The sequence below is a fragment of the Saccostrea cucullata genome, unplaced genomic scaffold, assembly GCF_032062105.1.
Source record: "Saccostrea cucullata isolate Sc308-1 unplaced genomic scaffold, CSIRO_AGI_Scuc_v1 ctg615, whole genome shotgun sequence".
Taxonomy (NCBI): domain Eukaryota; kingdom Metazoa; phylum Mollusca; class Bivalvia; order Ostreida; family Ostreidae; genus Saccostrea; species Saccostrea cuccullata.
This window is the reverse complement of record NW_026926389.1, coordinates 53,001-65,853: the sequence shown is the minus strand read 5'-3', so window position 1 is coordinate 65,853 and position 12,853 is coordinate 53,001. Positions and strand designations below refer to the sequence as shown.

Below are 12,853 nucleotides of genomic sequence, written 5' to 3'. Positions count from 1 at the left end.
AAAAAAGTGCCTAACCTTCAATCAATAATCAATAATAAAACATTTGATGCTATAACATAATTATTAAACGATTAAAAGATTTATTTTTTGCACCTCTTAAAATAATTAGTATAGGCATGATTCGTTATAATCAATGAAGCTCTAATTATCTTTTATATTATCTCTGAGATACAGATAGAAAAGGTTAAAACACAGTTTTTTTTTTTAGAAATGTCATTCTCATTGTGTAAAAAAAGTTTCATTTCAAGTAATATGCATACTTTTTTTACTTTTTCAAAAATATATTAATCTGGTTATGTGATATATCAAAATGTTATATTTTACATCATTTTGATAATGGATTAAAAATCTAATTTTTGTGAAGATTTATTGTAAATAAAAATGTTCTGTAATAGAATTATGTCATGTTAATACTTACATATAACACAAATCAGAATAAATCTTTTACTTTAACAGTGAAACATTAAAAAAAAATCAGTGTTCTTACAGATTTTAAGATCTTCACACAAACGGTTTATATGAAAAATAAAATTCATTGAATTTTTCAGCAATCAGCACAGTATAACCGATTGATTTCAAAGAAGGGATTGCAGATGGTTTGTAGCTTAATAATGTTCATAGGAAATATCTGCAAAAAAGAGACAAAAATTGTTTTTGATGGCATTTATACTCGTTCTGCTTCACTATTATTCATCTATCTGTGAATGAATAACTACCTTTGTTTTGTCTTTTAACCAAACACATCTGAAATGAAAAAAAAATAATATTAAAAATGAAATACAAAGCTAAATAAATAAAAAAACACAGGAGAAATCCATTCATTTTATCTATTTGATCAAGAAAACTGCTGACAGATGATAAAAAAGACCCAAGAAAAGATGCATGCAATATGATTGTGGTCAAGATCTAAATATAATTTATTTATCTATTTCTTGCAGTTGTTGCCCTTTTTATATTAGTATCACTCTCTAACTAGGTCGCAGTCCATTTGTTTTTTGGCGTGCACAAGTGTAACAAACCGCTAATTTTCCGTAATCCTTTCAGACGCGTGGCATATATGGCCATTTTATGGTCGCCGCGTGACATATTTCCATTCCATTAATCAATACAGAGAAATTGGTAACTTATTAATATAAGTGATAAACAGCGTAATAAAAAGGACTGAATATAATTTGCCTCTCAATGACATGTCCCCTCTTATTTATATATTTCTTTATCTGAACTTTTGTCCCTCCTTATTGCTGAATGAGTTGCATGGGTCTTTGTCTAGTAAAATATTCAACTATGAAACTGATTTTTTATCTAGACTTTTTAGTATCATGCATTTCAAGCTTACCGGGGTATATCGTATCGACTGGAAAATTAAAAAAAAAACATTGTTAATAAACAATACGTCGTCGATATATCTATATGTCGAGTTGAAGGCCACATCAAATGTTTTTTGCTTTTGTTTTCGTTTTTAAGGCCTTGAACAAAATTTTGCAAGAACCTATTGATATTTGATATATATATATTTTTTTCTTTTCTTGTAATTTGTTAACCAATTTCTCACACTTTTAATTCCTATAATGAATATTTTGATAATATCTGTGTTTTTTTTTCACTAAAACATTATTGAAATTATTTTTTGTCGTTTTTTTTGTTCATTAAAAACATTTAATTGACTTTTCCTGTATTTATCATATCCTTTTTATACTTACATGTATTATCAGGATCTGTGGAAAAGAAAGGTTTTGATGTTATTACATATATTTTTTTCTTTTCTTTTCATTTTCTTCAAAACTCATTTAAGGCTATTTTTAAAACTTAAGACAACTGTTTATATCAGTGATTTCTTTAGAAAAAGTAATTGATGAATGAAGATAATGCTTAATAGAATTTTTAATTCATACAGTTATAAAAAATTTAACATGGAAAATAAATACATGTATATGAATTGTATAAAGGGGAACGTACCATACATAAGCTGATAGCCACTAAGACCTCTGCCTCCTAAACTTGATCCCCCAATAATTGGATCTGAAATACACAAGACACAATGCGATGTTGAAAAGGTACATACAAGTAGTTTTTTTTAAAAGATCAGTTACATACAAAGCAGATTTATATGCTCAAACACTTATCTATATTTGTACTGCGTTAGGGTAATCAATCTTATATGATCATCAGGATAATATGATCTGATATAATTTAATAAATAAACTAATAGATTTATTTTATTGAAATATAATTATTGGAAACTTACAGATATCTGGTGCATCCCCTATATAGAAATAAAACAATATGATTAAAGAAAATCCAATAAAATACTGATATTCATTTAATACGATATGTCTAGGTTGAAATTGTACACACTTAGACATGCCCTTAATAAACTTACCCAAATCGTATGGATTGTCTGAAAAATAGAATGAAAATAAATGAATGGCTTATTATCATTAATTATAAGCTTTGAATTGAATTGAACATTACATATTAAGGATGTAGCAAATCTTGTTTCGTCGGATTTGTCGCTCATCTAAACGTGTTTACCTCATGTATTCAGTTTATCGCTTGATTTTTCATGCATATTGACAAAAATGATTTAGCAAATAAAAAAAAACAACTTACAAGCATCGGGGGCATCACCATCTGAAATTAGTCAAAGATTGTTAATACACTTGAAAAAAAAAGAAGAAATAATGATTTTTTTGGGGGGAAATTTGTGAAAAATTAGTTATTCTGTTGTTTGAGAAACGTACAATTTATAAAATGTTTATATGCTTCATTTGATGTTATTACTATTTAAAGTATACTTACTTAACATTAAATAACCTCTTCCAGATGCTGTGATGAAAAAAATAAAAGAAATATGTATTGTTAACGTTATTATTCATTTAATCTCTCGTTAGTCTCATACTGTGTTGTTTAGCTTCTGATTAGCTTTAGAATTTATAAAAGAATTATTAGGTATTTAAAGTCTTCAAAAATTGAACATTATTAAATAAATCTGGCTCTATGATCGTAAAATGAGAACATATGCACGTCAAAATTTCTAATCAATATAACTTTTGAAAACAATCTGAGAATGAAACGTTTTTTGTCTTTTTTGTTAGACTTTGAATATTATACATAAATGCATGGAAACACACGTTAAATGATTTAAAAGATATTCAAAAGTAAAATTATGACGTATGCATTTATCACGTGACTGTTCTCTGTTTATGGTCTTGAGATCCAGCTTTTAGCTTTATGACTAAAAAGTAATAACATAATAAAATGTAGAAAATGAACGTACATCCAAAACTGTTTCCGAGTCCTAGGGATCTCCCTCCGAGGTTCACGGTGTCTGCATCAGATACTATATTTAGAAACAAGGGACACAACCACAAAATTTAGTAAAGAACGCCATATTTAGTTCTTATTAAGTGCAAAAATGCACCGTTTACCGGTGTTATTAGGAGTTTTGTGCAAAACAGGACAGAAGCATGTGTGCATATTAGTATACTTGGCCACCTTCAGGAATTTTATCTAAACATTCATTTTTGAAAGTAAGTATTGTTAAAGTGTGACAATGTGTAAAAGAAAAATTCCAATTTCGATTTTGATGGAAATGAAATTACTTTCTTTTAACTATAGTTTCAATATAATTCTATTGAAGTAAAAAAAAAAATCAAAAAAAGATATAATAAATCTAAAACATTTAGCCTTTTTAAATAACAATATAAAGTGAAGATTAAGTTATATTTGTTGATTTTCAAGAACAAGATGACACTGACTATTTTTAATTGTTTGTTGTAGATAGGATACTAACTTGATGAAAAAGCTCCAAAGCTGAATTGTGGCCTGGATCGTCTTGAAAATATTCTACTTGCTGGAAACGAAAAAAAAAGGATCAATTAATTTTTAATCTTTACTGCACTGCTGTTTTAATAAATGTCTATTTACCAGGGATTTTATTTTAAAATTATATTAAGAATCATTGAGGACACGATGGGTTTAACGGGTCGCACGGGAATGCTTACACCTCCGTGGTACCCGATCTCATTTTTGAATTGTATTGTATTGTTTCAATGATTTCTGCGCTTTACTATCCATTTTTTTTTTCAATTCATAAAAATTTTGTTGCATATTTCAGATATAAGTGCAAAAGAACTAAAGTAAATACAATCTTTTTTCCCAAACCTTTAAAATCAGTTTTGCGTTGATAGTTAAAGTTAACGGTATAAAAACATGTCATCCAAGGTCTTTACTAGTCGCAGTTAGCATGGATACAGATATGGCTAATTACAAATGACCTATATGAGCACTAAAATTAGCAATTTTTCTGATTGTGTTTTAAAACTGTAGGGGGAATAAACGTTTAATGAGACACGAAATCAATAAACAAATTAAAATACGAAACCTTGTTCTGTGCAAAATCTTCTGAACTTATCACTTGCTTTAGAATAAATTACACGGACAGAAAAATAGCAACGATAAAATTAATACTCACATTGTGACCTTGGCATCACACGCAGAACTGAAAATAGATAAAACAAACATTTAAAAATTATATGCATGAATAGGAATTTAAGAAGGGTATGAAGATATATTTATTTTGCATAATTATTCATTATTAGGGGTATTTATGATGACATATCAAGTGTTCTTTAAATGTAGTAATTTTAAGAATGTTTTTCTTAAATTGTGAAAAAAGTATAGAATATGACAATACCGTCTATTTTGTAAAGTAAAAAAAAACAACTTACGTGAAATATCAAATCATATTTTTTTCAATATTGAGCAAAACATTTTACTGAAAACAGAACAGTTTATAACCTAAGTTGAATTATTTTATTTCGTTTGACAAATTGAACAGTCAAAACGATAAAACACAATAAAAGTAGAACATTTTTTATCGGCTGATATATCAATATGGCCTTTATGGACACTAAGAGAACAATTATAGCATATGCCTTTTTGTATAGGCAAAGCACTAATTTTTTGCCTCATATAGACTCAGAGTTTATGTGTTTCGTGCGCATATATACATTTACATTTTCACACGGAGGTATTTTTTGCTGTTTTTGTAATTTTGAATCAAGATTTCACAAAAAAATATCAGTTGGTCAAACACAGTAAAGATTTACATTACTGTCAAGCTGACTTTGTCAAATCTGTAAAATTCCTTTTAGTGAACAGATGACAAATGAAAAACGCCCACTCTGTGCCGATTAAATCGTTTGAGATTAACTCCATAATACTTGTAAATAATTTTTCCTTACTTTGTACGTTCAAAATTGAGGAAAAATATGTCACTTCTAGTTTTTCAAGAGAGAAGCTGAGAATTCCTGGAAATTTATATTAATACAAAAAAATCCTTGAACCCTAACCTTGTTCTCTTAAAGTGTGACCTGTAGATAAAAGAATTATAAAAGAACCTATTTTTGATTCATTAGTGTTAACCCTATAAGATATTCTCACGTGTGTTTCTTCAGAAGAGCAATAAATTATTTGTAATAGTATAAGTCACCAACAACCGGAACGTACAGGATCCACGTCATCGTTTTTTGCAATTACATGTGTAGACATCATGTTTATAGTCCTTTCTTGACAAGAAACAAACAAAAAATATACAAGAAAATGTGTTTTTGTATGAATCCATCTGCCATTACACGGATGTTCTATCTGATATACTATTTGAACAATATAGAGTTGTAAGTGATATCATAAATATTAAGCTAAACAATGAACTTGCAATTAAAGGAATAGTTAACATGGGACTACTTCAGTTCTAAGAAAGGTCTCAAAATAGCTCTATCCTGTCTTTGAGGAATCCAACTGATATCTAATCGTTTCTGGATTTAAGTCATTTATTGATATAGAATATGAGTCTTGATTAAAGAACACATGGACAAAACCGATTTTGTTTTTATTAAGAGCGTGAAAGTTACATCTAAATTATGAATTAAACCAAAAATGAATGGTCTTAGCTGCATAAATTTTAACAAGGTTTCCCCGGGGCTCTCGATGAGGTCATGCAAAATTATAAAAACTTTCACTGATTTATAACGGTTATAGCAAAGTAGTAAAAGTTTGACCATTATAGAGAGTTTTCGTCTTATATAGAAGAATTGTGTTATTTCATAATTAACAACAAAAATAGGTCAGGAAGATAAGGCAATAAATGCATTTAATTTTCAGTTTCTTCTGTATTTTACAAGTAGCACATTTCCTAATGAAAAAGCTCCTCATCCCCTCAACTACCAAAAAGAAAAAAAAAAGAATATACCTATGTTATCTTTAAGAACAGTTTTTTTCATTATCAAAGCACACAATATTACCTATCACCCCTAACTAAAATCAGCGGAGAGATAATAGATACTTGTTTTCATGGATTCCAAAGCAATTGGTTTTACTTTTCGGTGTATTGATGGATCAGGAACTTCAGACATAAATTGTATCTCAATAAGGAGTTTAAGAGGCACATTATATGTTTTCATTAAATCAGTAAATCTGACTAATATCTTGCCTATGTTATATTACTTTTTGATAAAATCATATCAAGAGTGTCTTTCTTGTCAAAAAGAAAGGCAGAATAAAAAGATATTATGACCAAGTCCAAAATTATTGGAGTCATGGAAGCCTTCAATAATAGTAATAATTTTATGCTTTTACTTATGAATTGCGAGACCTTAATTGAAAATTCAAGTGGATTACAACGCATTTTCAACTCCTACAGATACATTATGTAGAAAATATATACTCACGAACTGATGACGTAAGAGCTGAAAAAAATACAATAAGATAAACTTATTTGTTTTAAAATGAGATAAATTAACTTTATAGAAATATATTACTTAAACAAATGTAGTGCACAGCACATAAAAGGAAATAATAAGATTATCAAGAAGTTTTTGAAATATTTTCGAAATACTTATTTTTTCTTTTATCTTTTAGAAGCCTTCACTATTCATTTAGAAAACAGGAAACAAATAAAAGTAATCTTTGAATATCTCCATTTATACTTTTATTTTTAATCCTAAATAAGTGTTTAGAATGAAATGGAATTGAAAAATCTACTAGAATATAAAACATAAAATTTTAGCAAGTTACCTGCAACACTGCATAGAATCAAAAGACGCACTAAGATTCCCATACTGAATAGGAAGTTTATAAAGGAGTTAACACCAAACACCAAAACCAGGGACTATTAGGCTACATCTTCACCCCTATTTATATATATATACCACACCGGGAAGCAATAACGGTGTCCCAAATGCGCGCGCAACCAACCACATTTAGTTTACATGTGTATGTTTTGCATTAGTGTTGTTTCCTAATATTTTCGTTGTTGTACATGTGCTTATACGTTTTGTAATTCGGGCAATGAAAAGACAAGGAAGTGGAATCTAGTTTAGATTATCTGCTGCAATTTAGCATTGTTCTATATAATGAAAATGAAAGTAGAATATAGACATTGTTTCCGAAACATAATTTTTAACAGATCAATCTGTAGGAACCAAGAAAAAAAAAGTTTAAAACATGTACATAAATGTCCAAGTACAAACTGTCAAACCGAATAAGGATATTTGGAACATGAAGGATAATATTATGAAACAAATATCAATGATGATAGACCTTTTCCTCCCGATATTTGAAAATCTTTGTCCACTTTTTCAAACTAAAGGTATGCATTTAAAAGGATTTTAATATTTTTATACGGGAAAAATTGAAATACACAAACACATAATGATTGCAAAATCATTTTACTTGATAGCAAACCTTAACAGTCATTCAACAGAAATTTCTTATATTTGAAAAAAAAAACTGCCTTAAACTTAAAGATTTACACCCTTCGTCTCTAACATTTACACCAGTGGGCAATACCCAACCCTATTTAAATCAATAATTAACAACCTACAGAGGGAAAGCGGAAACAATATGTTTTGACATGTTGCTACAATGCAATATTTATCACTGAAAAGATGTTCTGGTACGTCTTAATGATTTAGTGCGCCAGGGTTACCGTGATCCTTAACATTAACATATAAAGCATTCCGTCTGCCGCCTTGTTTCGCCTCCTGTTATGTCAGATGGTTAGCACTGGTCATGATATTTGGTCAGTTTGGTCAGTTTGGTAAAGGTGTCCAATGTTAACATCTGTTATTGTACATCTTTTAAATCAACATGGAGACCATACATGTCACTTCTTTTTTCTTGTGTTTTGCATGGTCACGCAGGTCATATATTTACATTTAAATCAAAAATCGTGCATTGTCTATATTTGAAATATTACTTACTGTAAAAGTCAAATTTAAAGTAACTGGGTTTTTTTGCCAAGATATGTACAGATAATTTGTTCAATGCTTAATTCTTATCATTAAAACAAAATACAAGTTTATTAAATTATTTATTGACTATGATCATGTTTTCTTCAAATATTTTATCAATAAACGTTTTTTTCAATAAGAGAAAGTAATGAACCGTCCCACGACAAAACAAATAACATTGTACAGAAACACTATATACACCATTCTGGATAACGTCTTGATAAATTTATAATAATGTTATGAAGTGCATATTGCAATATGTATTTCAGTTTAGTTACTTTTGTCACTTCTGACCTTTTTTATAGCAGTACGACGTTAAAAGACACAACTTGTGTAGATCGAGGACCACTATAATTCTTATCATGTTTCACATAGCGGTGTAAGACTATACAATTCTCAAGAATCATAATTTTTTTGTCGTACCATATCTCCAAGCAAGACCGTCTTGCTGTTTATTTCCCAAGAAACAAATATATTTCCTTTATCAAAGACCAGAGCAAATTCCCCGCTGTCAACATTCCCTCACACAGATGGTGGCATCAGATCCCACCCCCACTGGGCCTAAAGAGAATATAAACTGAAGATAAATAGCTTATAAAAGTGGCGTGATTGAGATATTTTGTCTTTGCAGCGACATGCTTACACACCCCCTCAACGCAATACACCTGCACACATATGAAAGAATGTAGGTTGCTTTGAAGGCCGTAGGTTACATGTATATACACAAAATGGATTTTTTAAAATAGAATAAAATGAATCCCAGAGATTCGGTCTAGTTATTTTTCTTGCAAATTTTAGGCTTATTAATTATTGGATCACTGATATTTTTTAAGATGGAAACATATTTACCGAGATGCTCAAATGTTTGCTCAGTAAATTACTTTATTTTTTAAAATCACTTAAAAATGCTAAAATTTTCAAGTACATGTACATTAATAGTGATGAAGAAAGTAATATATCGCTGTGCATGAAGTAATCATCAATAGATAGTCGAAAATCTATTTAAGGTCTTCATGTAGTTAAGAATTAAGAAAAAGCTTATTAAATAAGAAAGAAGTAGAGAAGGATCCTGAAATATTAGCTATGAAATAAACCATGCACTATATTTAGAAAACAGCTAAAGGATTCGTATTAACATTTTCTTAATTAACCTTAAGGGGGCCGACTGGGGTTTTATTGTGTGAAAACTACAATAGCGAAACTGTTCATTTTTATACCATATATAACTTACATTAACTTCAGCGTACATGCCAAGTTTGTGGAAAATCATCCGTCCAGGTATTCTTAAAGGACCGTCTCAAAATACAAGTACATTTACTATAGGATTATATAGGAAAATGTCACTTTTTAGCACTTTAAAACATATTATACAAATACTACTATAGACTTTTTGTCAAAACTATGATATATGATGAGTAATACTATATTATACATTATATGTAAGAAACCTTCTTGTTACCAGAGGGGACATCTCAAAATGCAAAAAAGTAATGCATTTTCCTGTTTTTTATGGAATGCTACAAAAATTTAACGGACACAAGAGATTTATATGAAAACAGAATAAAAAATATTAGAGATATTCTTAAATTTCCATTTTTTGAATTTCAAGAACGTATATTAATTACTTTTTCTTTAATAACATTTTTATTACCCATTTCTTAATTGCTTCAGTTTAAGATAACGTCAAAAACACACTATAACGACGTCAACCTACCCATCAATTGCAACATCAGTTAAAAAGATCAGTCACATAAAATTGTAATAATTTACATCTTTAAACCTGTTATTTCTTGAGTTTGTTTAGTTTTATTAATCAAGTGAAAAAATTGCTTAAAAACAGTTAGTACGCTTCATTTTTCTATGATGCATAAAATATTGCGCAATGAAAACTAAAGTCGACCCGCCTAAATGGATACAAAACACAGCGTCACATTAACTCCCTTTATATTTTTATCATGTTGTGAAAAAACCAACGAGAGTGTTATGAAAACGAGCCAACGTGTGGAAAGTATATATAGATATATTACGAAACGCTTTTGTCCGTCAAGTGAAAGACTATTATATGTTAATATTTTCGTCTGCTCTAGGTTAACATGCATGTGTTTTGACGCATAAGAAAGAATAGCCTTACAGATGTTATTTAATAACAGATAATAAAAATACACCTGACTATCACTCAGATCTTTTATCAATTAATTTATTTTTATGATGAAAAAAATGTATTTCTATCGCACATGCAAAGAAAGATTAATAAACTGTTTGAATTACATCTAGGATTCTTAACAAAGAGTGAAAATTATCGAGAGAGACGTTAAACAGCATACAAACAAATTAGCAATATTTTCATTATTATCCCTTTTTGGGATAATAATGTAAAACGTCAACAAGGAGGTGGAAGATCAAATAGATTAAAATTGCAAAAAACAAAAAGTAAAATTTAAGAGGAATACCATAACATGTATTAGAAGCAATCTTTTTTTTAAATTTCCAGAGTAGGAAGTTTCGTAGGATTCGTGATAAAAAAAAACAATTTTTTAAAAATGAACTAGAAATCATGAAAACATTACTTTAAAAATATCTAAAGAATTAAACATTTTGCTTTCAAAGATGAAACATGGTAAGGTAAAATAAATTTAAAGAAAAAAAGAAAAGGAAAGAACTATTTTGAAAGGAAGTGCATTATTTCCCATTACTTACAACCATTGCTTGGTCATGATTTTTTAAGCTAAGGTTCGCATTCTGTTCTCTTTTATTATACAATAACAATGCAATACACGTGATCTTACCTTAGGTAAAAATAGTGAATCACACATAAAAGGTAAAGTCACCTGTACCATTGCACCATAAAAGAATATAAAAAGAGAGTAGATCTGTAAGAAATGACTGTCTTCCTTTCAGTTTATCATATCCGGTTTATTCTTATTCCTCACCAATTAGTCGCCTTTATTTCTCATCATAGCCTGACTAATTGACAATAATACTTGTTATAAGCTGGGCTACGACTAATTTGTAATTAAAGTGTGTGAGTAATAAAGAAAAGTGTGTCAAAGAAAAAAAATAACCCTACTAATTTGATTGATCCGCCTATCTAATTGATAATATTATCTTCATTAATATTCTTCTTTATTATCAATTGCTAGTAGATATGTTTCACTAGGTTAAATATATTGGCCAAAAATAATGTTAAGCCAATTTGTATATGCAATTTGAAAATTGTGCATTTAAATATTCTAATTAGTGATGTAATATAATAATTGTGAGGAAAGGCAACTTCAGTGGATACTTTCCTGAATTCATTTTTATATATGAAGCCCCTCTCTTAATGTAAAACATATTCTTGATGTTGTTGTGAAATGTCTTTGTTGAAAATTTCTCTCAAATGTAGAGGTTTTCACTTTCCGATGGAGGGCTCCAAATTTTGAACTATACAGGACACTCAGGGTGACTGAGTAGTGATGTATCTTTTACATGACAGTACCTACTGAGATACGGGATCACGGCTAATACGGTCTTTAAATGTATGTCGTTTGATTCCACGTTGTTTAAGTTTCACCTTGGATTAAATTTCACGTACCAAAAAAAATGTTATTTTTGTATAAGGAATGAAACGTTTTTAACACTGAGGAAAACATTCAGGCATGAGATTAATTTGGCGGGAAAACGTTATATGGCGACCATAGAGAAATTGAAATAATCGTGATTATTTGCCAATCTTCAACATAAATGTTGTACTTAAAAGTGACAAGAAAATCAGTAACACATTTACACATTCTTTACTGAATACATGGAACCTTGATTCAAATTGACAACATGAAAAAATTATCCCTAAAAAAGAATTTTGTTGTTATATTATTTTTCATATGCATATTTCTTTTCTTTGGTAATAAAATGTTTTTTTTTTTAAGTAGTATTTATTTTTGCGACCTCTTTGATGGTACTTAGTAAAATTATGAAAACGTAGTTATATATAACGCGCATTACCTTCTAACAAAGAAAATGAAGCTTTGTTTGACTGCATCCTTCTTTTAAAATTTTATACATAACATGGAACTCTCCTTATCATGATGGAAGCACCTAGAATAAACAAAACTGAGAATTCAATATGAAATAGAATACCTGATCTTCAGTCAAATATTATAATCATGGAATGCCTTTGGTGAATATTAAAAAATTCAAAAACTATTAATGCTGAAATTGATAAAACAAAAAGATTTAACCTAGACTACAACGGTTTCATATACTGATGTTCATGTAAAATGAAAGTGATATTTTTATTCTAATAGGTACCAAATGATAAAACAAATCTAAGACAAATGAATAAGGAATCCTACCTTTATATCGAAAATTTATATCTCAAATAAAGCTAACATCTTGTAAAAAAACTAAATTGTCAAATAGTCTTTAAATCGTTGAAGATTGATTGATTTTATGTTGTTTAACGTCCCTCTCGAGAATGTTTTTCTCATATTGAGACGCCACCACTTGCCGGTGGACAGCTGCACAATTTGTCCTATATTAGGCCATAGAGCAGTGAGGGATCTTTTTGTGCCAGAACCTAC

At 29.1% G+C, this 12,853-nt stretch overlaps 1 protein-coding gene across 1 annotated transcript; it reads right to left on the bottom strand.

Annotated features, from left to right (window-relative positions):
• Positions 1–461: 461 nt before the first annotated feature.
• LOC134271520 (uncharacterized) lies at positions 462–7,179 on the bottom strand. The gene is made up of 13 exons (XM_062753715.1): positions 7,078–7,179; positions 6,732–6,749; positions 4,475–4,501; positions 3,794–3,853; positions 3,278–3,340; positions 2,800–2,826; positions 2,611–2,631; positions 2,381–2,398; positions 2,246–2,263; positions 1,957–2,019; positions 1,701–1,715; positions 717–744; positions 462–628 (listed from the first exon to the last, which is right to left on the bottom strand). The coding sequence occupies exons 1-12, from the start codon at positions 7,118–7,120 to the stop codon at positions 731–733; spliced, it is 387 nt and encodes a 128-aa protein (XP_062609699.1). The 5' UTR covers positions 7,121–7,179; the 3' UTR covers positions 462–628; positions 717–730.
• Positions 7,180–12,853: the final 5,674 nt, after the last annotated feature.